The sequence below is a fragment of the Callithrix jacchus genome, chromosome 2 (genome assembly GCF_049354715.1).
Source record: "Callithrix jacchus isolate 240 chromosome 2, calJac240_pri, whole genome shotgun sequence".
Taxonomy (NCBI): Eukaryota; Metazoa; Chordata; class Mammalia; order Primates; family Cebidae; genus Callithrix; species Callithrix jacchus.
The window spans coordinates 71445828-71472428 of record NC_133503.1 but is presented as its reverse complement, the minus strand read 5'-3'; the positions used below and the strand labels follow the sequence as shown (position 1 = coordinate 71472428).

Sequence of the window (26601 nt, the reverse complement as noted above, 5' to 3'; positions counted from 1 at the left end):
ATGAAGGGGCTGGGAGTCTTGGGGGCTGCATAGATGGGCTTTCAACATGAGGGGCTCAGCACGGCTGGGGAGCACTCTGTCCGTACCCTGTAGAGAGGCCTTTCCATTTCTCCCTCTGCCTCGTTGGGACATGTGGCTTGGTGTGCGTGAACTAGATGTGCACGTGTGGCTCCTGTGGGGTTCTGCTTCCTACCCATGAAATAAATGGGACTTAATTAAATGTCCAGTGCTGGCAGGCGTGCAAGGGCAGCTTCTCACACACCACTGGGGGAGAGTGGTATGTGTCGTCAGGGTCCCTTTAATTGTACCAAGATTTGGCTCAGTGTGCTAAGAGCCTTATATTCTATAGTGTCTTTCCATCCTAAGCAAAGCCTTGGAAATGTATCCTAAGAAAATAAAGGGGAGAAGCTGTGGGAAGAAAGAAAGTCTGTTGCTTCAGCATTAAATACCAGCAGTGAACACACTTTAGAGCAGCAGAGATGGTGAACAAAGGCAGAATAGACGAGGAGATGATCGCAGACCCGCTGGTGGAGTGGCTGTGGCCGCTGCAGTTATGGTTCTGAACACGCAGTCATAACACAGGAAACAGTGTGGCACAAGGAAGGGAAAACAGCAGGAGAGAGAGGTGCAGATGATGGAAATGACATTCATGTGGATGAAGACTGCAGCGGGGCCCTGAAAATATGCATCACTGCTGTGTCCTCCCTACACCCTGTTGTTTTAGTGTCATTCATGCAAGCTAAGTTCACTTATCAAATGAAGGCCCTGGGAACACCTGAACTGATTCCAGGCCTGGAATGGTGAGGTCGGAGGTGTGTGCCTGCCCTGTGCCAAGGGCACTGGCAGGACACTGAGAGGAAATGCCTGGCTCTGGCACACAGCCCCACGTGGCTAGGGCATGAGCTTCTGCCTTGGTTTCCCTCTCCATGGCTCCTGTCCCGCTGCCCGGCCCCACCCCCTCAGGCATCTCTCCTTGTATTTGTCACCTGGAGATCGTGGGGTTCCTGCAGCAGTTCCAGAGGCAGCAGGTGAGGACCGTGTGGGGTCAGGTCTGCAGAGAGACAGGCAGACACAGGGGGCAGGACCCCATCAGCTCACCCTGCAGGGGGGCACTTGATGCCTGCCAATGCCCAGCTGGGCATCCTTCCTTCTGGAGGACTTGCTGGCAGGCTCAGGGCCCCCCCTGCTCTAGGCCTCTGGCACTGGCAAGGTTTCTGGGACAGCATGGCCCAAGCTTAACCCTGTATGGGAGACAAGGTAAATGTGTGTAGAGACAGGGGTGTCACATGGTATGTTTATAAGGAAGGCCAGACCTGGAGATAGATGTGCATTCCCCTACTATTCCAGTGGGCACTGGAAGAGGTAATGGTCACCTGCCCCCAGCCAGGTAAAAACATGCCCAAGGGCCCTGCTGTTCCTCCTCAGTGTGGGGCTGACAGAAGGTGGCTCAGCTGTGCCAATGAAAAACCACAGGCTCTGCCGTGCTTTGGGAGCTGACGTGCTCAGACCTCCCCAGTGTAAAAGCCATCCAGGATTCCTGACTTAAGTTTCATATTATAATTGTAAGGGTGGCAATTAATTCTATTTCTAAAAAAAGCCATTCTTGGGGCCACACAGTGAGTTAAAGCACAGTTAGAAGTGACATCTGTAGTGCTGCAGTGGTCAGTTTACAAACCCTAGTCCTGCTGGGGTCCCCACATCCCCGGCATAGGTGGCTGGCATTAAAAATCTGCAAAATGGAAATCTGCCAACTTTACAGAAGAAGAGCAGGTGGCTTGTAGGGGTGCGTCTTGGGGGCTGGAGAGATGTTTTCCCTGGGCCAGGTGCAACAGAAGGGACAGAGGTAAAGAAGCCTCCTAAACCAGGTGCTGTGGCTCATGCCTGTAATCCTAGCACTTTAGGAGGTGGAGGTGGGTGGATCACCTGAGGTCAGGAGTTCAAGACCAGCCTGGCCATCATGGTGAAACCCCATCCTTAAAAAAGAAAATAAAAAAAAAAAAAAAAAGAAGCCTCCTGGAGGCCCCTGTACCACACGTGTGTCTCAGAAGACACCTGTGAGCGCTGACAACCAGTTTCATGTGCTGAAAAGAGGGAGCAGCTCCCCCTTCAGGTTATGGAGAGGAGCGGTTGAGACTGGTGCACAAAGCACCTTGCACAGTGCCTGCCATGGAGAAAGGGCCCCTAGTGCCAGCACTCCCTAGGGGGACCTCGCCACCTGCTCGGGCCAGACCACAACACAGGTGGCAACTGCTGCTAACCAAGGCTCTGTGCCAGAAAGACTTGCCAACTGCACTGCCACGGTTCCCCATGGCTTCAGCGCTGGCTGCAGCTGGGGCAGCCCTCTACTTGCCCACCCAGCTCTGCAGCTGAAACCATGTCCCGACAGCTGCTGGAAATGATCTCAGGGCTTTAGCCTCGAAGGCTGTGGTAGGCTCACCACCCCAAATCAGAGCTGTTTCTCCCCTTACTTTGACATGGAGCCGAATTTTACACATTTACACATTCTTGTCCTATCGTTTGCTCACCCCGCCCCCATTATATCTTTAAAACAATTGTGGGGCCAGGCACGGTGATTGGTGTCTGTAATCCCAGCTACCCAGGAGGCTGAGGCAGGAGAATTGCTGGAGCCTGGGAGGTGGAGATTTCAGTGAGCTGATATGGCACCATTGCACTCCAGCCTGGGTGACTGAGCAAGACTCCGTCTCAAAAAACAAAAGAAAAAATTGTGCTAAAATATACTTAACAGGCTGTGTGCCATGGTTCATACATGTAATTCCAGCACTTATGGAGGCTGAGGCTGGAAGATTTCTTGAGACCAAGAGTTTGAGACCAGCCTGGACAACACAGTGAGACCCTCATCTCCAGAAAAAGAAAAAAAAGTAGCTTGGCATGGTGTCGCACACCTGTAGTCTCAGCCGCTTGGGAGGCTGAGGTGGGAGGATTGCTTGAGCCCAGGAATTCAAGGTTGCAGTGAGCTATGACTTCACCACTGCACTCTAGCCTGGGTGACAGAGCAAGACACTGTCTCTACATTAAAAAAAAAGAAAGTTAAAAAATATATACTTAATATAAATGTACTGTGTAAAGTTCAGTGCATTAAGTATATTTACACTATTGCACAGCCATCGCCACCATCCATCCACAGAAGTTTTTCATCATCTCAATTGAAACCCTGTACCCATTAAACACTCTCCCCAATCTCTCCTTCCCCAGCCCCTGGTAACCACAGTTCTGCATTCTACGTAGTTTTACTATTCTGAGTACTTTATATAAGTGGAATAATAAAATACTTGTCCTTAGTGACGGGTATATTTCATTAGTCTTTGTCAAGGTGCATCTTTGTTGTATCATGTGGCAGAATTTCCTTCCTTTTTAAGGCTGAATACTATTCCATTGCATGTGCATACTACATTTTGTTTATCCATTCCTCTGTCAGTGGGCAGTGGGTTGTTTCCCCCTGTACCATACTGTTTTCCACAGCAGCTGCATCAATTGATTGATTGATTGATTGTTTTGAGACAGGGTCTCACTCTGTCACCCAGGCTGGAGTGCAGTGGCACCATCTTGGCTCACTGCAACCTCTGCCTCCCAGGTTCAAGCGATTCTCTTGCATTAGCCTCTTGAGTAGCTGGGATTACAGGCATGTGCCACCACCACACCTGGCTAATTTTTGATTTTTCCTAGAGATGGGGTTTCACCATGTTGGCCACACTAGTCTTGAACTCAGGACCTCAGGTGATCTGCCCGCCTCAGCCTCCCAAAGTGCTGGGATTACAGGCATGAGCCACCGTGCCCGACCTGCTGCACCATTTTAAATTATCACCAGCAATGTAAAGGGTTCCAGTTTCTCCACATCCTTGCCAATGCTTGTTGTTTTCTGTTATTCTGATAATGGCCATCCTAATGGGTGGGAAGTGGTATCTCATTGTGGTTTGGATTTGCATTTCCCTAAATATCAGTGATCTTGAGCATCTTTTCATTTGCCATTTGTATATATTTTTAAGAAAAATGCCTGTTCAAGACTTTCCCCCACTTTTTTCAAGCAAAGAAAATTTTATTAATATAATTGGTTCCACAACAGGATGTAATTACCCCACCTCTGAGATTTAAGGAACAAAAGAGAAGCCGTGGCGTTCCAAGACCCAGAAGATCAGAGGAGAAGCCCCGCAGAACTGGGGCTCATACTTTGAGCATGGCTGCTGCTGGGACCTCTGCAGGGGCCCAAGGTGGCTAGCCCTGAGAGTCCTCTTTTACCCATTTTTGAATTGACTTGTTTGGGATTTGTTTTTGAGTTTTAGGAGTTCATTAGATATTCTGGATATCAATCCCTCATTAGCTATGTGATTTGTAAATATTTTCTCCCATTCAGTAGGTTTGTTGATAGTGTCCTTTGAGGCACAAACATTTTTCATTTTGATGAAGTCCAATTTGTCTTTTTGTGTTTTGTTGCCTGTGTCTTTGGTGTCATATCCAAAAAGTCACTGCCCAATCCAATATTATGAAGCTTTCCCCCAATCCCAGTGTTCTTTTTTAAGAGTTTCATAGTTTTATTTCTTTGTGTGGTTTTTTTTTTTTTTTTGGATGGAGGTTGGAGTGCACCAGTGCAATCTCGACTCACTGCAGCCTCTGCCTCCCAGGTTCAACTGATTCTCCTGGCTCAGCCTACTGAATAGCTGGGACTACAGGTGCATGCCAACAGGCCCAGCTTATTTTTGTATTTTTAGTAGAGATGAGGTTTCATTCTGCTGCGTAGGCTGGTCTCCAACTCCTGAGCTCAAGTAATCCACCCATTTCACCTTCCAAAGTGTTGGGATTACAGGTGTGACCCACCGCGACCAACCCAGTTTTACTTCTTACATTTAGATCTTTGATTCATTTAGAGTTAATTTTTATGTTTTAGGAAAGGATCCAAGTTTTTTATTTTACATGAAATATGCAGTTTTCTCAGGATTACTGTTGAAAAGATTGTCCCCATTCAATGATCTTGTCATCTTTGTCAAAAATCATGGACAAAATATGTGAAGGTTTATTTCTGGACTCTATTCTATTCCACTGACCCATGTGACTGTCTGTCTTTATGCCAGGACCATACAGTTTTGATTACTGTAGCTTCACAGTAAAATTTAAAATCAGGAAGTTTGACTCCTCCATCTGTTCTGTTTCAAAATTGTTTTGGCTATTTGGGATAATTTGAAATTCCATATGAATTCTAGGACAGATTTTTCTGTTTTGCAACAAAAATACCATTAAAATTTTGATTGGGATTGCATTAAATCTGCAGACAGCTTTGGGTAGTACTGACATCTCAACCATATTAAATCTCCCAATCCATGAATATAGGACATCTTTCAATTTGCTTGTCTCTTCTCCAATTTATTTCAGCAACATTTTGTAGTTTTCAGTGTTTAAGTCTTTCATCTCTTTGGTTAAGTTTGTTCCTAAGTATGAATTCCTGAATTTATTCTTTTGAATATTCTTATAAATGGAATTATTTTCTTACATTCCTTTTTGGATTGTTCATTGTTAGCATATGGAAACACAACTGATTTTTTTTTTTAGTGTTGATTTTGTATCCTGCAATTTTGCAGCATTTCTTAACTAGTTTAACAGTTTTTTGTGAGCTCTTTATAGTTTTCTACATATAACATTATGTCATCTGCAATCAGAGCTAATTTTATTCTTTTCCAGTTTGGATGTCTTTTATTTATTTTCCTTTCCTAACTGCTCTGGCTAGAATTTCTAGTGCTATATTGAATAGAAGTGGTAAGAGTGGGCATCCTTACCTTATTTCTAATTTTAGAGGAAAAGCTTTCAGTCTTTCACCATTGAATATAATGTTAGCTGTGTGTTTTTCTTTTCTTTTATTGAGATGGAGTCTTGCTCTGCTGCCTACGCTAGAGGCAGCAGTATTGGCTCAATATTGGCTCACTGCAACCTCTGCCTCCCACGTTCAAGCTATTCTCTTGGCTCAGCCTCCTGAGTTGCTGGGACTACAGGAACATGCCATCACACCTGGCTAATTTTTGTAATTTTAGTAGAGATGGGGTTTCACTGTGTTGTCCAGGCTGGTTTCAAACTCCTAATCTCAGGTGATCCACCTGCCTCAGCTTCCCAAAGTGCTGGAATTACAGGTATGAGCTGCTGTGCCTGATTATCTATGTGTTCTTCAAAGCCTTCTTACTTTTCGCTAATAACATTTTTTAAACCCTATCCTATGTAGCTGTTAGACATGCTCACAGGCACGTAGTACATTCTATGTCCTTGTACTTTAACTAAGATATTTGTGCTAGACATACTCACAGGCACATAGTACATTCCATGTCCTTGTACTTTAATCGAGATATTTGTGCTATTACTTTTCTAAGTCCTTTCACAAGCAACTTCCTGTCCCTTCCTTATTTGGAATTCCTCTTTTCCTTTTGTTCTCCATTGCCTTTACCTATTCAAGAAAGTTTTAACTTATTAGCTAATCAGGTTCAGTTTTAGATCATGAGGTCTGTCTCCAACTAATGGAGATCAGACACAGCTGTAAGGATGACCCCAAATATGTAAAGGATAAATATGTCTACTTTTCCTTTGTTTGTTGTACTCTCATGGCAAGACTGCTGGCAAGGGTACCCCTTTTGCAGGAAGTAAAGACTGCCTTGCTGAGAGATCCTTTGTCCCAGTGCTGACCTTACTTTGCAGCACTGAAAATTTACATATAACAGGCATTGAATTTTGTTTAATGATTTTTCTGCATCAATTGAAATGATCATGTGTTTTTTTTCTTCATTCGGTTAATCTATTGTATTACATAGATTGATTTTCATATGTTGAACTATTCTTGCATTCCAGGAATAAACCCCCCTTGTTCATGGTGTATAATTTTTTTAATATGCTGCCAAACTTGGTTTGTTAATATTTCGTTGAGGATTTTTGCATCATAAGGGACGTTTACTGTAGTTTACTTTTCTTGTAGTGCTTCTGTCCAGCTTTGGTTTCAAGGTAATGCTGATCTCATAAAATGAGTTAGGAAGTGTTTCTGTCTCTTTACTTTTTACGAAAAGTTTAAGAAGTATTGATGATAGTTCTTTTTTAAATGTTTGGTAGAATTCACCAGTGAAACCACCAGGTCCAGGACTTTTTTGTGGTTGGAAGGCTTTCGATTACTAATTACTAAACCTCATTATCAGTTATAGATCGATTTAGAGTTTCTATTTTTTTAATGATTTCAGTTTCTAGAAACTTCATCTAGAAATTCCAATTTGTTCAGATTTCCAATTTGTGGACAGAATTTTTCATTGTACTCTTATAATCCTTTTAATTTCTGTAGAATTGACAATAGTATCCCCACTCTCATTTTGGATTTTAACAACTCGAGTTATCAGTCTTTTTTATCCGTCAGTCTAGCTACAGTTTTGTCAGTTTTGTTAATCTTTTTGAATAACCAACTTTACACTTTTAAATTTTTTTCTATTGTTTTTCTATTCACCATTTTATTTATCTCTGCTCTAATCTTTATAATTTCCTTCCTTATGCTAGCTTTGGGTTTAATTTGCTCCTCTTTTTCTAGGTCTTTACATTGTACAATCCGGTTATTATTTTGAGATCTTTCTTCTTTTTTAATGTGTTTACAGCTATAAATTTTCCATTAAGGACTGCTTTTGCTGTATCCCATGTGTTAGTATGTTATGTTTTCATTTTCATTAATCTCTAAGTATTATCTAATTTTCCTTGGGATTTGTTCTTCAATGCATAGGTTGTTAAGACTGTGATGTTTACTTTCCATAAATTTGTGAATTTTCCAATTTCCTTCTATTATTCATTTCTAATTTCATCCTGTCATAGTTAGAGAGGATACTTTGTATGATATCTTGCTTTTAAAATTTACTGAGACGGCTGGGCGCGGTGGCTCAAGCCTGTAATCCCAGCACTTTGGGAGGCCGAGGCAGGTGGATCACGAGGTCAAGAGATCGAGACCATCCTGGTCAACGTGGTGAAACCCCATCTCTACCAAAAATACAAAACATTAGCTGGGCATCGTGGCGCGTGCCTGTAATCCCAGCTACTCAGGAGGCCGAGGCAGGAGAATTGCCTGAACCCAGGAGGCAGAGGTTGTGGTGAGCCGAGATCGCGCCATTGCACTCCAGCCTGGGTAACAAGAGCGAAACTCCGTCTCAAAAAAAAAAAAAAAAAATTTACTGATACTTAATATATGGTTTAACCTGGAGAATATCCCACGTGCACTTCAGAAGATTGTGTATGTTGTTGTTGAGTAGAGTTCTGTATATGTCTGTTGGACCTAGTTGGTTTATTGTGTTGTTTAAGTCCTTTATTTCCTTACTTATCTTCTGTCTGGTCATTCTATACATAATTGAGAGTGAGGTAGCAGCTGCTGAGTATAGCTCAGTTGGGAAAGCCTTAGACTGAAGAGTGAGGTAGCAGTCCATTTCTCCTTTCAATTCTGCCCATTTTTGCTTCATATATTTTAATGGTCTGCTATTGGGTGCATAAATGTTTATAATTGTTAAATCTTCTTGCTGTATTACATTTTCATTGATATGTGATACCCTTCCTTGTCTCTGGTAATCTTTTAAAATTTAAAGTATTTTTTTCTGTCATTAGTGTGGCTGTTTTCACTCTTTTGGTTACTGTTTATATGGAATACCTTTTTCAGTCCCTTCATGTTTAACCTATTTATGGCTTTAGATCTAAAATGAGTCTTTTGTAGTTGAATATATAGTTGAATCTTTTTAAAAAAATCCATTCTGCCAATCTTTGTCTTTTGACTAGACAGTTTAATCCATTTTCTTCTTAAATAATAACTGTTAAGACAGGACTCTCTCTTGCCATTTTGCTTTTTTCTTTTTAATTGCCTTGTATCTTTTTGTTCCTTATTTCCTAAAGTACTATGTGCTTTTTTTTTGTAGTGAAACCTTAATTCCTTTCTCATTTCCTTTTGTGTATATCCTAGAGCTACTTTTTTTGTGGTTACCATGGGGATTACATTTAACATCCTAAAGTTATAACACTCTAATTTGAATTTAGCTTCAACTTCAATAGCATTAAAAAAGACTGCTCCTATACAGTTCTGCCCCCACCCTGTTAGCTATTGATGTCATGAAATTATATTTTTATAATGTTCAAAAGCATAGACTAATGATTACTTTCTTAATGTATTTGTCTCTTAAATAATGTTTTTAAAAAGTAGAGTTACAAATCAGTTATATGATAACTCACTTTTTTTCTTGCTGCTCTCAACATTCTCTATTTGTCTTTGTATTTTCCAGTTTGATTATAATGTGTCTCACTGTGGGTCTCTTTGAGTTTATCCTACTTGGTTCACTGAGTTTCCTGGATGTTTATATTCATGTTTTTCTTCAAATTTGGAAAGTTTTCAGCCATTAATTATTCAGATAATCTCTCTATACCTTTTTCTCCCTTCTCCTTTTTCTGGGACTCTCACAAAGTGTATGTTGGTCTGCTTTATGGTATTGCAGAGGTCCTGTAGGTTCTGTTCAGTTTTTTCAATCTTTTTTTCCCCCTGTTCCTCAGATTCAATAATTTCAATTGCCCTATCTTCAAGTTTGCTGATTCTTTCTTTAGTCTGCTCAAATCTGCCTTTGAATATCTCTAGTGAATTTTTCATTTCAGTAATTGTACTTTATATCTCCAAAATTTCATTTTGGTTCCTTTTTATGTTTTTCTATATGTTTTATTGATAGTTTTGTTCATACACCTTTTTCTTGACTGCTACTTCTTTACTTCTTTGAACATCTTTAGGACAGTTGTTTTAAAGTCGTTGGTCTAATAAGTCTGTCATGTAGTCTTTCTCAGGGATAGTTTTTGTTGATTTACTTATTTTTTTCTTCAAATGAACCATATTTTCCTGTTTCTTTACATGCCTTTTGGTATTTCTTTTGTAGAAAACTGGACATTTGACCCTTATAATGCGGCAACTCTTGAAATCAGATTCTCCTCTTTCCCCAGGGTTTGCTTTTGTTTTTTTTTTTTTTTTTTCATAGGCTGCCTCTGTACTGGGATCAGCATGAAGTGTAAATGTAAAGTCTTCTTGGGTCTTTTCTGAGGCTGCACCTTTCCCAGGGTAATTGCAGTACCTTCATAAAATTCCCCATATATGTTGTTGCTTTTGAATGTTCTAGTCCTTAAATGCCTGGCTCCCAAATGGGGAAAAAGGGAACAATTAAAGGGGAGGTAGTGGGGAATTTAAAGATTCTGGTTCTTTAAATCTCCCGGAAGCCTATTCATCAAGTGGAGATTATAGCACTGGTGACCCACCTCTGTGTCAGCACATCCATGATCAGAGGAAGCGGAACACAGATCCCTGATACTGATATTTGGAGTGCAAGGTCTTTATTGCCCACCCTGGCTCCCACAGGCTGTGTGTAAGCTGCTTCAGGAACACACACACAGCCTGCCATGGGATTTGGGGGTGGAGGATAGGTAGCTGCTACCATGTTAAGAGCTGAAATTGACCAGAATTAACCATGATTTACTATCCAAGTCCTCCTCCAGAGGTGCAAGCTTTCAAATAGACTCCAGAATTTCAAAATAGTTATATCAGACAGATTCTGCGAGTTCATTTGTCATCTACATGAGAGATGGAATCCTGATGCTTCCTACTCCACCATCTTCCCTGATTCCTCTTCATTACATCTTTAACTATTTATTTAACAAGGCTATTGCTATTGTGTTTTGTATCTGGCTTTTTATAGCATCTTATTAGTTCTCATAGCCTTGGGGTTTGCAGAAGTCAATCTTGTCTACAATTAATGGTAATTTCATTGTCTCCCTTCTGTGGTTAAACTTTTCTCCCTTTTCTTGTCATAATGCATTGGACAGAACTTGCTAGCAGAAACAATACTGGTAAGAATAAGTATCTTATATTGCTCTATCTCTCAATCAGGGTGAGGAGTGCTCTGGAAACAGAGCTGAAAGCCCTTCTAGGATGATGTTCTCAGTCCCCCTCCTCCAAACCCAAAAGTTGGTTTGTTGGGAGGAGATGGGGCCACATAGCCCCTGGTCACCATGTGTCCTGGAAGCCCCTGAATGTTTATAGCTAATTCTTCTCCTGCCATGGGAAAGAACTAACCAGTCCAGGGCCTTCTCAGAGCCCATGATTCAGTCTCTGTTCAGTTTTGCTTCTCTCTGTGCAGGGCTCCCAGAAGCTCTGAGAAGAGGCCTGAATTTTAAGTTTTCTTATAGGGCCCAGGAAAGGTCTGCCCCCTGGGCAGGTGTTTGGAGCCTCAGCTGGCTGTGGGCACTGTTGAAAGGGCCAAATGGGCCTCTTTGCTTGGTACTACCTCTGCCGCTTCTTCAGAAACAGGGACAGTCCCTGTCCCCTTAAGGGATAGGGAGCCAAACTCAGCACTGTTTCCAAGGATCCTGGGTGAAGCACCTGCTCCACCTTACCTGGACAGGTTCTGAACTCCAGGGACTTAAGTTCAAAGAAGAAATAGACTATATCGTTCTTCAGTGTCTTTTGTTCTCATATGTCAGTGTCACTTAATCCTTAAAATGACCATAGAGGAACGACTGCCCTATGGGGAGTCTTTCCACAGGGGAAAGACTGTTTATTCCTAACAGAGGAATAAACTCAGACACTCAAGGGTAAAGTGGGGTGGACAAGGTAACCAGCTGCTGACTGGTGGACTGGGCTGGACTGCTGGGCTCTTGACTCCAGGCTCAGCTCCTGGCCCTGGTCCTTTGAGGGGGCATTGGTAGAGCCTGAGTAGAAGATAGACTTGGCCTGAAGTTTCAGCAGGTAAGCCAGATGCTGGCACTAGGAGCTGAGGGACAACCTGAATACTGACAACGTGAGCCCCAGTGTGCTCTGGCCTCCAGGAGGCAGGGAGCTTCTGGGCAGCCCCTGATGGACTAAACTGAAGGAGAGGCCTCGGACCACAGCCCAGCCCCTCACTGACCTTGCACAGAAACCTCAGTGGAGGAAAGCCCCCGACCCTGAGCTGGACCATACCAGCTCCTGCCTGGCTGCCTCGAGCAGTGGTAACATCATGTCCAGGCTCCAAAAGCCTCTGAGTTCCTCCTTTTCTCTCTCCCTGGAAGAGCCTAGAGCTTGCATGCACATTTCATTCCCTTTTGGGTCCCACGAAGGGCTCCTCCCTGCTCCCTGATGTCTGAAGGGATGCTGTGGAGGAAATATGGCCTCCCCAGGCTGAGCCCAGATCTGCTTGTGGAGGCTGACAATGCACCTGGCCTTGCCTTCAGAAGGGCAACGGGATTGGCTTTAAGGAGAGGATTGGCCTGAATTATTCTTGGGCTCCATATGGCCTTCAACTCCTGCTGACAGATCCCATTGTTTCCCTCAGGAAGCTCTTGTTTCTGAGCACTCGGGGCTGGGCTTGCAGGCAATCTGTCAGATGCAAGGCGACAGCACCAAGACCCACGGCAGATTGGTCACTAAATATAGAGCTCTCCCAAGAGGGCAAGTCAGCCTCTCTCCCACTCCATCTTCCATCCTGTCCCTTACTCTTGGCCTGTGTTCTCAATTATGTCCTGAGGACATACTTCTAGAAGGAGAGGCATGGCCCAATCCCTCCCCAAACCACAGTGAAGGGATTTTGTTTTGCCTCCCAACCCACATGCTGCCTTGCCTTCAGGAACTTCTCCCTGCTGGCTGGAGCCTGAGTCAGGTTGGGAACCTGAGTTCTGGCCAAGAGGGCACTGTCCCTCCTCTCGCTGCTGAGCAAGTGACCAGCCTATTCATGAAAGCAAAGCCTGAGTTTTGCTTTAAGAAAATTATGATTATGATTATTATAACATGAACATTGGTTCCCAGGACCTAGGCTAATAAAAAGAGCGTTACCAGTACCTTAAAATCCCTACTGCACCTTCCTCAATTAGTTCCACTCCTCATCCCCCTAACCTCTAGACAAGACCATCCTGACTTTTGTGCTAATTGTTCCCTTGCTTTTCTTTATAGTTCCACCTGTGTATTTATTCCCAAATACCCTGCCTAGTTTGAAAGCGGAGGGCAGGCACAGGCTGCTGGTGCAAGGAGGGTGGTGCAAGGAGAGGGCAGCACTGCCCCTGCTGGATGGACGATCCAGGAGGTGAGCGGATCAGTCTCCAGGCTGTGGTCTGACTCCTGCCTCTCTGGGAGCTGTCAAAGCCCCTCCAGGGGAAGTAGTGAGCAAGGTTGCAGGGGAGTCTTTGGAAACACGAGGCTCAGCATAGTTGGGTGCCTGGCAGGGCCAAGGTGGGGACAAGGTGCTGGACCTCTGTGATAAATAACGGTTATCTAAAATATACAAAGGGCCAGAGATGGTGGCTTACACCTGTAATCCCAGCACTTTGGGCAGCTGAGCAGATGGACTGCTTGAGTCCAGCAGTTCAAGACCAGCCTGGGCAACATGGTGAGACCCCATCTCTCCTAAAAAATACAAAAAATTAGCTGGGCATGGTGATGTGCACCTGTAGCCCCAGGTACTTGGGAGGCTGAGATGGGAGGATTACCTGAGCCTAGGAAGTTGAGGCTGCAGTAAGCCAAGATTATACCACTGCACTCCAGCCTGGGAAACAAGAATGAGACCCTGTCTCAAAAAAAGTAAATAAAATAAAACATACAAAGAAATCTTACAACCTAATAATAAGAAAACAAACAAGCTGATTAATAAATGGGACAAAGACCTTAACAGACACCTGACCACAGAAGATACAGGCAGAAAATAAGCATTTCCAAAGGTGCTCCATATAGTATGTCATCAGGGAAATGCAAATTAGAACAAGATACCACTACACACCTACTAGAAGGGCCAAAATCCAGATCACTGTCACCACCAAATGCTGGTGAGGATGGGGAGCAGGAATTCTCATCATTGCTGGTGAGAAGGCAATACGGTACAGGTGCTTTGCAAGATAGCTTGGCAGTTTCTTACAAAACTAAACATTCTCTTACCATATAATCTAGCAATCTCATTTCTTGGTATTTACCCAAAGGAATTGAAAATTTATGTCCACACAATAACCTACACACAGATGTTTCTAGCAGCTTTATCATAATTGCCCAAACTTGGAAGCAATCAAGATATCCTTCTATAGGTGAGTGGGTAAATAAACTGTGGCACATCCATCCAAGTGCTAAAAAGAAATGAAAAGACATGAAGGAAATGTAAATGCATATTATTAAGCAAAAGAAGCCAATCCAAAAAGACTGTATGATTCCAACTAGAAGACATTCTGGAACATGAACATTTATGGAGACAGTAAAAAGATCAGTGGTTTCTGGGGTTAGTGGGGAGGTAGGAATGAATAGGTGGAACATGGAGGATTTCTAGAGCAGTAAAACTATTCTGTGTGATACTGTAATGGTGGATATATGACATTATACATTTTTCAAAAGTCATAGAATGTACAACATCAATCATGACCCCCTAAGGTGAACTGTGGACTCTGGGTAATAATGATGTAACAATGCAGGTTTATCAGTTGTAACAAATGTACCATTCTGGTGGCCTCTCTATGTGGTGGCAGGCAGATATAGTAAATGTCTACTTTCTGCTCAGTTTTGCTGTGAATCTAAAACTGCTCTAAAAAATAAAGCCTACTCTTTAAAAAGATGGCTTGAAGGGAGTGGGAGTCTTGGTGATGATCGTCTACTTCCTGGCTCACGCTGCTGCAGTGGGGCTCAGTTGCCCTCTGCATGTGGTGCACAGCTATTAGACTGAGATTGCCTTTCACCATCCTCCAAGAGATTCCTTCTCCTTTGTGTGTTGGACTCTTGTCTCCTGTATTTAACATCTTCTTTCTTGGATTGATCTTTCATTTTAATGGAGGACATCCTCTAGTAGCTTTCTGAGAAGAGGTGCTTAGGAAGTAAATGTCTAAGATCTCACATGCCTCATTTTACCATCACACTTGCTAGTGTGTTCAGGAGGGCATAGAATTCTAGATCAGTGCTCATTTGTCTTCACAATTTTGAAGGCACTGTTTTCTAGCTTCTCTCTGAACTTTGTAGAATTTTCCTTGTTCCAGTAGGGTCACCCATCTTGCTGGTTTGCCTGGGACTATTCTAGTTTTAGTACTGAAAATCCTGCATCCCAAGAAAAACTGCTTAGTCCCAGGTAAACCAAGCCAGTTTGTCACCCTAGTCCCAAGTCTTGAAATTTCACAAGGATTTGCCTTGACACAGGCCTTTCTATGTCCCTCGTGTGGAGCACTTTCCAGTCTCACAGGCTAGGAGCTCATGCCCTTCAGTGCTGGGAAACTTTCTTAAATCATTTCATGGATGCTTTCCTGTCCTTCATTTTCTCTGTCTAGAATTCTTAGCACTCATTGTTGGACCCCCTGGACTTGTCCTCCAATTTAAAAAATCTTTTCTTTCCTAGTTTCCATTACAAAATCTTAGTGTTCTACTTTCTGAAAGCTTTTCAATTTTATCTTCCAAATCTTCTTTTATTTCTGCTGACATGTTATTAATTTCTATGAAGTCTTTTTTTGTCCTTTGAATGTTACTTTTTTTTTCCAGAGATGTAATATCTTCCCTTACCTCTCTGAGAATATTAGTAACAAGTTTTTCTTTTTTAAATTTTTTGGAGACAGAGTCTCACTCTTTTGCCCAGGCTGGAGTGCAATGGTGCAATCTTGGCTCACTGCAACCTCTGCCTCCTGGGTTCAACCGATTCTCCTGCCTCAGCCTCCTAAGTAGCTGGAACTATAGGTGTGTACAACCATGCCTGGCTAATTTTTTTGTATTTTAGGGGAGACAGTTTCACCATGTTGCCCAGGGTGGTCTCAAACTCCTGAGCTCAGGCAATCTACCCGTCTCAGCCTCCCAAAGTACTAGGATTACAGGCATGAGCCATCGCGCCTGGCCATAACAAGTTTTATTTGAAATTTTCTTCTTCCTGCATTGCCTTTGTTTCCTCCAATTTGCCTTTTTTCCTTGTTTGCCCTGGTTGCTGTCTGCCATGCTGGAAGCATTCACTCAGAAGTCTGGGACTCCTTGGCCACCACATAGAGACTGAGACTGATTGTATGCTTCAAGGGAGATGATGGGGCTGTGGATAAGCTCGCAGTGGGGAGGGCACTTGGGGGAACTCTGATCCTGAAGTTGGGAGCACCCCCTTCAGGGGTGATCAGCCGATCCACAGGCTGGGGATTCAGCTTTCTAAGGTCTGCTCTATCATTGGTTACTTACCCACTTGCTTTCACTTTGTTTATTTTGACAAAAGTGCCATTGGTGCACTTCAGTGAGGTTTCAGGAGGGACCAAGTGTGCAGCCAGCCCTTCTGATGCTCTCTTGCCAGTGGGACTGGAGATTGAGCAGATGAATGTGAGCTGCTGTGGCTGCCCAGCCAACAAGTGGAGGCAGGAAGCCAAGCTTTGAGCACATTGTTTGAATCCTGAGTCTAGCTGCACTCAAAGTTAGCCCTGCTCGTAGAACCTTGATACCAAAAATTTGCCCCAGGTGATACTCCTGCCTGCACAGCTCGTGGCTGCCCACCTATGGCCTCATTTATCTCATGGAAGGGGCACCAGTGGAGAGGTCTCTCTGGGTGCCACTTCTTTTTTAACTTGGAGGTGCTTCCTGCAAATCTCTGTTCCTGGTGACTCAGTAGAGTGCCCCTCCCAGGCTCCTTCTACAAGAAGCCATTTGGCTCTTTCTGGACCTGAGGAGTAGCCACGGGTCACTGAGGTCTCCAGGGTCCAAGTCAGGGTACCCACTCTCCTTCCATTGTGCAGCTGGCCTCTGGGGCCTCCAGACTGGACACCTTCTGCTCCAGGTGCCTGGGCATGTTGCCCTGTGAGCCTACAGACCTTTCTCCAGGTGGTGCACAAGGGGTGGGCTGCATGCTGCGGAGGGCATTCCCTCTATTGGTGATATACACCAACCATTAATCACTCCACCACTTGGGGTCATTCCACCTGGCTCCCTGAGGCAGGGAAAGGCTGCATGCATCCATATTTCTATCCTAATGCCCTTCCAGCATCATTCCCATCACACTGTCAGCTTTGCCTCTGGGAAGGAAAACTGGCTCCTAATTTCAGTAGGCCACACATAATATGTCTGTCATCAGTGTTAGGAAAACGTTTAAAGCTAAAAACTAAAAAATTAACCTCTAGATAGGTGCATAGTGGAGAAAACAGCAAGCAGAAGAGTATGTACTCCACTAAGGGTCTCACATCAGCAAGAAGTCATGCACAGCTTGAGAATTCCCGGGTAAAACCAGGCAGATCCCTGGTGTAATCATGCTTCCTGTGCTTCCTACAAGTGCTTGAATGCACTTTCCTCTGAATGCTGATTTTTGCATGCACCTTTACAGCATCTGTATTTACACTATAACACAATGCGGCGATATATAGGGAACCGTGTCAGCAGCACATGACAGAAAACTGAGGAAGGGGTGCATGCCTGCATTTGGCACAGCCCTGGCAGCTTGTGGGTGCAAAGAGAGGTGGGGAAGAGGCCCATCACCAAACACAGGGGCCCACTGCCCCACTCACGCAGGCCAGCCTATGCCCAGAGCCTGGGGGAAGAAGCGGTGGCAGACAGCGAGAAAAAAGGGACAGCTCCAGCGACATGAGGAGCCAGAGCAGCCAGGTGGGAACTGCCCAGAATGCGGCTCACCAGATGGGACTGGGGCCATTGCCTGGAGGCGCCTGGAGGACCTGACCCAAGCTCTGTGGCCCTGGACACCAGCCTGGGGAGGACAGATGTCTACACTGACTGGGATCCGGGGCTGTGTGGGCGGCACTGCAGGACCCCAGGCTGAGTGCAACAGGGGAAGCAGGTGAAGCCTCACTGCCCACTACACCTCCAACCCCCAACCCCGCCCCATGGCTCCTGGTACACCAATGTGGCTATGCATTAGAAGAATCTCTGCTGGGAGCCCTCTCCCTCCCACATGTGGCTGATGTCCCCGCCCCCATTCAGCTCACTGACCGTCTTAGGCCAGGTCACACAGACCTGCCTTCAGGGGGGTCCCTCCACATTACATTGCTGAGGCTACTTTCCCACAGCCCCTGCCACTAACTGAGCTTCTCCTGTCTGTTTATCTCTTCTCTGCCTCCCCACAAGACTAGGAGCTTTGGGACAGGGTCTCTCATATCCATGGCAGTGCCCCCAGGGTCTGGGATGTGCTAGGCATGTGGTGGATATCCAAAAACGAGTTTGAGACAAATTAATCGGTGAGAGGATACATGACCATATATGAGGTCTTGTCTGACCTCTGACCTTCAGGATGGCCTCATGTTCCCCCACTGAGCTAGCAAGCCTGGGACAGGAAGGTCCTGGGTTGTCTAGCACTGGCCTGTAGAGGGATGTGAGCACTGTCCAAAGCCACCAGCTTCCTGGCTTCCTATTTATAGGCCCTGCTTTCCCTCTCTGAAAATCAGGACATTGTCTGCTTGTCTCTAGCCACTTTTCAACCCCTATCATCCTGGGTCATGGGTGTGGCATTGACCCCTGAGTTCTCAAAGCAGCAGGGTAAAAATCCAGCTGGGCTGGGCAGTGGAGAAACTGAGTCCCAGAGAGAGGACATTTGCACGCAGTGCATTGGCACTCAGGTCCCAGCTCTGACGTCACCCCTAGGACCCACAGCCTAGGACCCACGGTGTGTGACTGGAGGGGCCACAGGCCGGGAGCCAGGTGGCCTTTTACAGGCAGCCATGTGGGGCAGACCCAGGTGGGAGTCTCAAGATTCTTCAAGCTAAAAATGGAACCACCCTCCTGACTTAGATCCCTCTCTATTACCCCAAGCAACTTAAAGCCAGACAGCCCTTTCACATTTGATAAACAAGCTCCCCTCACTGCATTAAGGAACTTTTTACAAGTGTGAATTGTCATAAATAAATTTATGGTTATTATTAGCCATGCTTTGGTGTTTTTAGCTATTCTAATTCCTTGGTCTTTCCATATACATTTTAGAATTACTGTATCTCCACAAAAAATTCCTGCTGGAATTTTTATGAGAACTGCATTAAGAGAACTAATATCTTTACTACCTTGAGTCTTCCAATCCATGAACACAGTGTGTCTCTATGATTACTTGGGTCTCCTTTGATTTCTTTCATTTCGTATGAATCTGGCAATCTGTGTGCAGGATCTGTATGCTGAAAACTTTCATTTTGAAAAAGATTGCCAGATTCATATCTAAGTATCTTCAGGGGGCTGGGCGTAGCTACAGCAAACAATTGTATTTTAGATGTTGGCTACCAATTGTTCATAGCAAGGGAAATACCTTGTATCCTGGGATCTTTAGAAACATATGCATTAATCTAGGTTTTCTTCCCCCTTGGGATTTTCTAAGTAGAAAACTATCATGTTGGAGCAGGAGCAGGCGATGCGGAGTTCGGAGCACGGAGCAGACCTGCCGGAGCCGGGCGTGGGCTGCAGCCTCAGAGCTCCCGGAAAGATGGTGAAGTTGGGGAACAATTTCGCGGAAACGGGCACCAAGCAGCCGCTGCTGGAGGATGGCTTCGACACCATGCCCCTGATGACGCCCCTCGATGTCAACCACCTGCAGTTACCGCCCCCGGATAAGGTGGTCGTGAAAACTAAGACCGAGTATAAACCTGACCGCAAGAAAGGGAAAGCACGTCCTCCCCAAATTGCTGAGTTCAGTGTCAGCATCACGGAGGGTGTCACCGAGAGGTTTAAGGTCTCTGTGCTGGTCCTCTTCGCCCTGGCCTTCCTCACCTGTGTCGTCTTCCTGGTCGTCTACAAGGTGTACAAGTATGACCGCGCCTGCCCCGATGGCTTCGTCCTCAAGAACACCCAGTGCATCCCAGAAGGCTTGGAGAGCTACTACGCGGAGCAAGACTCCAGTGTCCGGGAGAAATTTTACACAGTCATAAAGCACTATAACCTGGCGAAGCAGAGCATCACGCGCTCCGTATCGCCCAGGATGTCAGTTCTGTCGGAAGGGAGGCTGTCGGAGCAGGAGACTGAGGCGGCTGAGAAGTCAGCTTAGCGGGCTGGGCAAGTTCCTTACAATGTGTCACTTGCAAGTAACAAAGGGACTTTGAGGGACATTTCATTAAATATCATTACTGATAATTAGAGGTTACACATTTATGGTGCAATTGCTTCTGTTTGCTAATGCTGCTTTGCAAATAAAACTTGCTGCCGACCACCTACGGGCATAAAATCAAGTGCATTTCAGCATTGCCTGAAGAGCTCTGACTGACACCACTTTTCATGTTATGATCTTCATTTAGCTCCTTAACTGGGATTTATTGGATGCTGTCAAAAAATAAATTTACACTGGATATGCTAAGGGTTTGGACCTCAGATAAATGCATTTTGGGGAACTGATTTTTTGAAACCACCCTACTGTCTGCAAACCTTACTCCATAGCCATATCTAGAGTGATCTCTCGCTGTGCTATGAGCAAGCCTACTTCACGTTTCTTCCCATCTGCCATCAGCGGTTAACAGTGCTGACTGCTGCCAAGATGCCCTGTAGTGAGTAGCATTGCGAATGAGGAAAAAGACCCCCTTCCCTCCCTGTGCTGATTCCTGAGTTGGGGTGGGACAGCCTTGCATGGTGGCAGGCTCCGTGTGGATTTACTACTCCCTCCCCTCTGACTCTGGCATCTTGGTAAGGAGGGAGGGGCACCACCAGTCTGGGTGGAGACAGCTGAGGTTCGCTCCAGTGTGTGTAGACTGGCAGAGCATGCGAGATGGAGGGGCTGGGAAGAGATGGCCCCGGGCCCTGAGGTGCAGAACTCTCTCCCTGCGGGGAGTCTGTCTGCTCTGTGATGTGCTGATAGGGAAGAATCACTTCTATTATGAATACATTTGCACCAATGCCCTGTTAGTTTTTAAATAAATATCTGGGTGGGAAAAGTGAAAGTGTAATTTCTGGTAAGCTAGGGCTACTTTTAATTTTTATTGTGTGAAACAGACAGAACTCCCTTAATGTGGGAAGCAGGCAGGAAAGGCTGTGGGGGTAGGGGGCTGGTGTGGCACCGTGGAAACAAAGCTACAAATTTCAACTCACGACCTTTGTAAGAAAATTGTTCCAGTTTGAATCTTGACACTAAAGTATATGTTTACAAAATTGCCGGTTAGATAAACTAAGTGTGTAAAACAATTAAATAGCAAAAATACATTAAAAAAAAGAAAATTATCATGTTGTCTGTAAACAGAAACAGTTTTATTTCTTGCTTTCCAATCTGTATGCCTCCTTTCCTCCCACCACTCCCTCACTTTTTTTTTTTTTTTTTTTTTTTTTAAGCCTATTGCACTGGCTAGGACTTCCAGTAGGATACTGATAGGAGGGGTGAGAGTGGACAGTCAACTTGTTCCTGATCTTAGGGAGAAAATATTCAGTCTTTTACCATTAAATACAATATTAGTGATAGATTTTATGGAAATGCCCTTTATCAGATTAGGGAAGTTCCCTTCTGTCCCCGGTTTGCAGGGGGCTTTTATCATGAATGGATGTTAAATTTCCCTTGAAACTTCCTTTCTCACCTATTGTTCAATACCTTTTCTGCATCAATTGCTATGATGCTTTTCTTCTTTACATTGTATGATAGACTATATTGATTAATTTATAAATACTAAACCAGTATTGCATTACCAGGATAAACCCCACTTGGTCCTGGTATATCTCTCTATACGTATATCTATAATCTATACATGCTGCTGAATTTTATTTGCTATATTTTGCTGAATATTTTTGTTCATAAAAGACATTGGCCTGTTTGTTTTGGTTTTGATTTCAAAAAACCAAGTCTCTTCTATTTTCTGAAAGAGACAGGATAGAATTGTTATTTCTTCCTTTCTTTTTTTTTCAAGACAGGGTTTCACCATGTTGGCCAGGCTGAGTGTTGAACTCAAGACCTCATGACCCACCTGCCTCGGCCTCCCAAAGTGTTGGGATTACAGGCATGAACCACTGAGCCCGGACAGAATTGTTATTTCTTTTTAAATAATTGGTAGAATTTACGACTAAACCATCTTTTCTTGGAGATTTCTTTTTCTAAGATTTGAAATTATAAATTCAAGGTCTTTAATGGTTATAGGACTGTTTAGGTTATCTATTTCATCTAAAGTGAGTTTTGAAAGTTAGTTGCTTTCAAGGAATTGGCCCCTTTCATCCCAGTTGTCAAATTTATGTGTGTAGAGTTGTCATATCGTTGCTTTATTACCCTTTTAATGTATGCAGATCTCTAGTGATATCCCTACTTTCATTCTTGACCTTTGTGTCTTCTGTCTTTTTTTCTTTGTCTGTCTCACTAGAGATTAGTCAATTTTATTAATCTTTCTAAAGAACCAGCTTTTGGTTTCATTGATGCCTCTATCATTTTCTATTTTCAATGTCATTGATTTTTTTTTCTTTTTTTTGAGATGGAGTTTTGCTTTTGTTGCCCAGCCTGGAGTGCAATGGTGCCATCTCAACTCACCACAACCTCTGCCGCCTGGGTTCAAGTGATTCTCCTGCCTCAGCCTCCCAAGTAGCTGGTATTACAGGCATGCGCCACCATGCTCGGCTAATTTTGTATTTTTTAATAGAGACATGGTTTCTCCATGTTGGTCAGGCTGATCTCAAACTCCCAACCTCAGGTGATCTCCCTGACTTGGCCTCCCAAAGTGCTGGGATTACAGGCCTGAACCACCGTGCCCCGCCTCAACATCATTGATTTCTACACTTATTTTTATCATTTCCTTCTTATGTTTGCTTTGGGTCTACTTTGATCTTCTTTTTTCTAGTTTCTTAATGTGAAATTTCAATGATTGATTTGAGATCTCCCTTTCTAATGTAAAAATTGAATGCTACAAGTTTCTTCTTAAAAATAAAGTTTTTTTCATTGACATTAAATAACTGTATCTATTTATGGAGTACAATGTGATGTTTTGATATAAATTACTCACTTTAAGCATTGTTTTAGGTATATCCCACAGATTTTAATACATTGTATTTTCATTCAGTTAAAAATGTTTTCGAATTTCCCCTGAGAAATCCATTCTTACCTATGAATTACTTTGATACGTGCTTAATTTATAAGTGTTTGTTCTAAGATTTCTGTTATTGTTCTATCTTTGATTTCTAATCTAATTCCATTTTGGTTAGAGAACATATTTTATATGAGTTCAATCTTTCATAGTTGTTAAGGTGTGTTTTATGTTCCAAGATATGGTTTTGGTGAATATCCCATTTGCATTTGAAAAGAATGTATATTCTGCTGTCATTGGGTAAAGTTTCTACAGATGTCAATTAACTCCAGTTGGTTAATTATATTGTTCAGTTCTTCTATATCCTTGCTGATTTCTGTTCCTACTAAGAGATGAGTGTTGAAGTCTCTATATTTGCGGATTCATCTATTTTGTGCCTTTCAGTTCTATCTGTTTTGCTTCATGTATTCTGAAGCTCTGTTATTAGGTGCATGCATATTTAGGAATGTTATGTTCTCTTTGTAAATGACTCTTATCATTATGTAGTGGTAATTTTCTTTGCTTTAAATTCTACTTTGTCTGTTATTAATATAGCCACTCTGGGTTTCTTTTGATTATTATTTTCCTGGCATATACTTTCCCCATTCTTTTTCTTTGAACCTATCTATGCCATTATATTTGAAATGAGTTTCTTTTTGGTAGCATAAAATTGGATCATTTATAAAAATCCACCCTGGCAGTTTCTGTCCTTTGATAGGTAGTCTGAAGACTTTGTAATTACTATATTTATTGATATGTTTGAATGAAGGCTATTATTTTATTTTATTAAATAAACTTTTTAGAGCAGGTTTAGGTTCACAGCAATGATTTTCTTTTTAAGTTTTTGTTTTAAATTCTAGGCCAGGGGTGATGGCTCACAGCTGTAATTCCAGCACTTTGGGAGGCTGAGGCAGGCAGATCACCTGAGGTCAGACCATCCCAGCCAACATGGTGAAACCCCGTCTCTACTGAAAATACAAAAATTAGCCAAGCCTTGTGGTTTGTACCTGTAATCACAGCTACTCAGGAGGCTGAGGCAGGAGAATCACTTGAACCCAGGAAGTGGAGGCTGTAGTGAGCCAAGATTGTGCCACTGCACTCCAGCCTGGGTGAAAGAGTGAGACTATGTCTAAAAAAAAAATCTTGCTCCCTTTTATGCCTTCTTTTGAATATATAAACATTTTTAGTATTCCATTTTAATTTTTCCAATTTTTGTGTACTTTTTCCATGGTCACACTAGAGATTACAACATATATATGTTTAACATTTCACGGTTTATTTAGAATAAATATTCCATCACTTCAAGTGGAATATAGAAACTCACCACCCTGTAGTTATGAAGTTTTATGCTCCCTTGTTTATACTGTAGGTCTACCTACATTGAAAATGTCATCTGACACTGTTATTTTCATTTCCAACCATCAATCACACTTAAACAATTCAAGAGGGACAGAAGAGTCTATTATATTTACACAGAGAGTTACTGTTTCTGTTGCTCTTCCTTCACTCCCGATGTATGTGTCCTTCTAGTGTCACTTCCCTTCTGCTGGAAGAACTTTTGTGAGCAATGCTTGCAGAGCTGTTCTGTTGGCAATACACCCCTTAGCTTCCCTTCACCCGAGTGTGTCTTATATCACCTTCATTCCCAAAGAATTTTTTTGTTTTTTTGAGTTTCACTCTATCACCCAGGCTGGAGTGCAATGGCACGATCTTGGCTCACTGCAACTTCTTCCTCCTGGGTTCCGGAGATTCTCCTGCCTCAGTCTTCTGAGTAACTGGGATTACAGGCACCCACCATCATGCCCAGCACATTTTTGTATTTTTAGGAGAGATGGGGTTCACGTTGGCCAGGCTGGTCTCGAACTCCTGACCTCAGGTGATCCACCCACCCCAGCCTCCCAGAGTGTTGGGATTACAGGCATGAGCCACTGCACCAGGCCCCAAAGAATATTTTTAATTAGATGTAGGATAATTAGAACTCTTGTTCCACTTACTTCTGGGTCCTATGGTTTCTGGAAGAGTGTCCACAGTCATTTGAAATATTCTTCCCTTATAAGTAAAATATCATTTTTCTCTGACTGCTTACAATATTTTTTCTTTGGCTTAATTTTCAGTAGTTTGATTATGATGTATCTTGGCATGAAGTGTTTTCGCATTTTATTCTGCTTGAGATTCATCCTGTCTTAGGGGTTCTTGAACATGTGAGTTAATGTCTTTGACTAAATTGGGCGGTTTGCAGCTATTGTTTTTTCAAATGCTTTTTTCTGTACTGCACTCTTTCTCTTGTCCTTCTGAGATGCTAGCGACATAAATGTTAGAGATTTGCTATTGTCCCCCAGGAAGCTGAGGCTCTTAATTTTTCTTTCATTTTCTCTCTGTTGTTCAGATTGGATAATATCTGTGTCAATATCTTCAATATCCTTGATCCTTTCCTCTGTCATCTCCATTCTGCTATTAAGTCCAGCCAGTGAGTTTTAAAATTTTGTGGGAGGCTGAGCCAGGAGAATCATTTGAACTTGGGAGGTGGAGGCTCAGTGAGCCAAGACTGTGCCACTGCACTCCAGCTGGGTGACAAAGTGAGACCCTGTCTCAAAAAATAAATAAATTAATAAAATAAAATAAAATTTTGATTATTGTTTTTTTTGGTTCCAAGATGTCCATTAGCTTCTTCTTTGTATCTCTTTTTTCTTATCTGTGACTTTCTAGCTTTTCTGTGTGTTTCAAGAACATTTGCCCTTACTTGATCCAGCATTTTAGTAATAGCTGCTTTAAAGTCTCTGTCCGATAATCCCAATGTCTGTTTCCTCTTAGTGTTATCTATGCTCATTATCTTTTCCTGTGCAGGTTGAAAGTTTCCTACTTCTTCACAGGTCACATAATTTTGAATGGTCTGCACATTTTGAATACTATGCTGTGGAATTCTGGGTCTTGTTTAAATCTCTATGGAGAATATTCATATTTTTGTTTTAGCAGATAATTGACCCAGAAGGGCTTGGGCCAAAAGTGTAGGCTTCTGTGGGTTGTGGTTCAATGTAAGTTCTTTTTTTTTTTATTGCATTTTAGGTTTTGGGGTACATGTGCAGAACATGCAAGATAGTTGCATAGGTACACACGTGGCAGTGTGACTTGCTGTCTTCCTCCCCTTCACCCACATCTGGCATTTCTCCCCATGCTATCTGTTTTCAAAGTCACTGAGTTGGTATTTAAATTCGTGGGCTACCTAGTGGCCAGTCTGAGACCTGGGCAGTGGTTTATTTTGTATTATATTTGTCAAAGCCCATGATGGGTTAGAGCCATGCTCCTGGAGCTGAAGGATAAGCCCAGGAGTTAGTGAACAACTCTATGGGATTGCTTTCCTGAGCAATCTTTATGGTATTTTCCAGTTTCCTGGGGTTCCCCGTTTCAGTCATTGAGCCAGAAAGCTAGGGCTCGGCACTTCCCATGGCTATGCCTGATTCCAGGGCCAAGAGGTGGGGGACAGAGAGTCAAAGAGAAGCCAGGAGTTCATCTTCCTGGGGGCAACAGCTCCTCCCCTCAGAGAGGAAGGCCTCTCCTCTTTTGGAATTTTGGGCTCCTGCAGGGCCTGTGCAATGCTCCCATAGGATTACTTGTGGGCTGGGATATGAGAGAGCAAAGATTTTTAAAAACAGACTTTCTCCATGCTCTGTCTGTGAATAATAAAACACCCTCATC

General features: G+C 43.3%; 1 protein-coding gene and 1 pseudogene across 5 annotated transcripts in view; one reads left to right on the top strand and one right to left on the bottom strand.

Annotated features, from left to right (window-relative positions):
- RASGEF1C (RasGEF domain family member 1C) overlaps positions 1-26601 on the bottom strand; it is a 107716-nt gene that overhangs the window by 46197 nt on the left and 34918 nt on the right. The window contains exon 2 of one of the 5 annotated variants that reach the window (XM_035290731.3): positions 987-1051. The exons of the other annotated variants lie outside the window; for them this stretch is intronic. Within the exon in view, the coding sequence (XP_035146622.1) occupies positions 987-1051 (65 nt within the window). The remainder of the gene's footprint in view (positions 1-986; positions 1052-26601) is intronic. 5 annotated transcript variants of the gene reach the window in all.
- Positions 18462-21094, top strand: LOC100387318 (DNA segment on chromosome 4 (unique) 234 expressed sequence pseudogene; annotated as a pseudogene).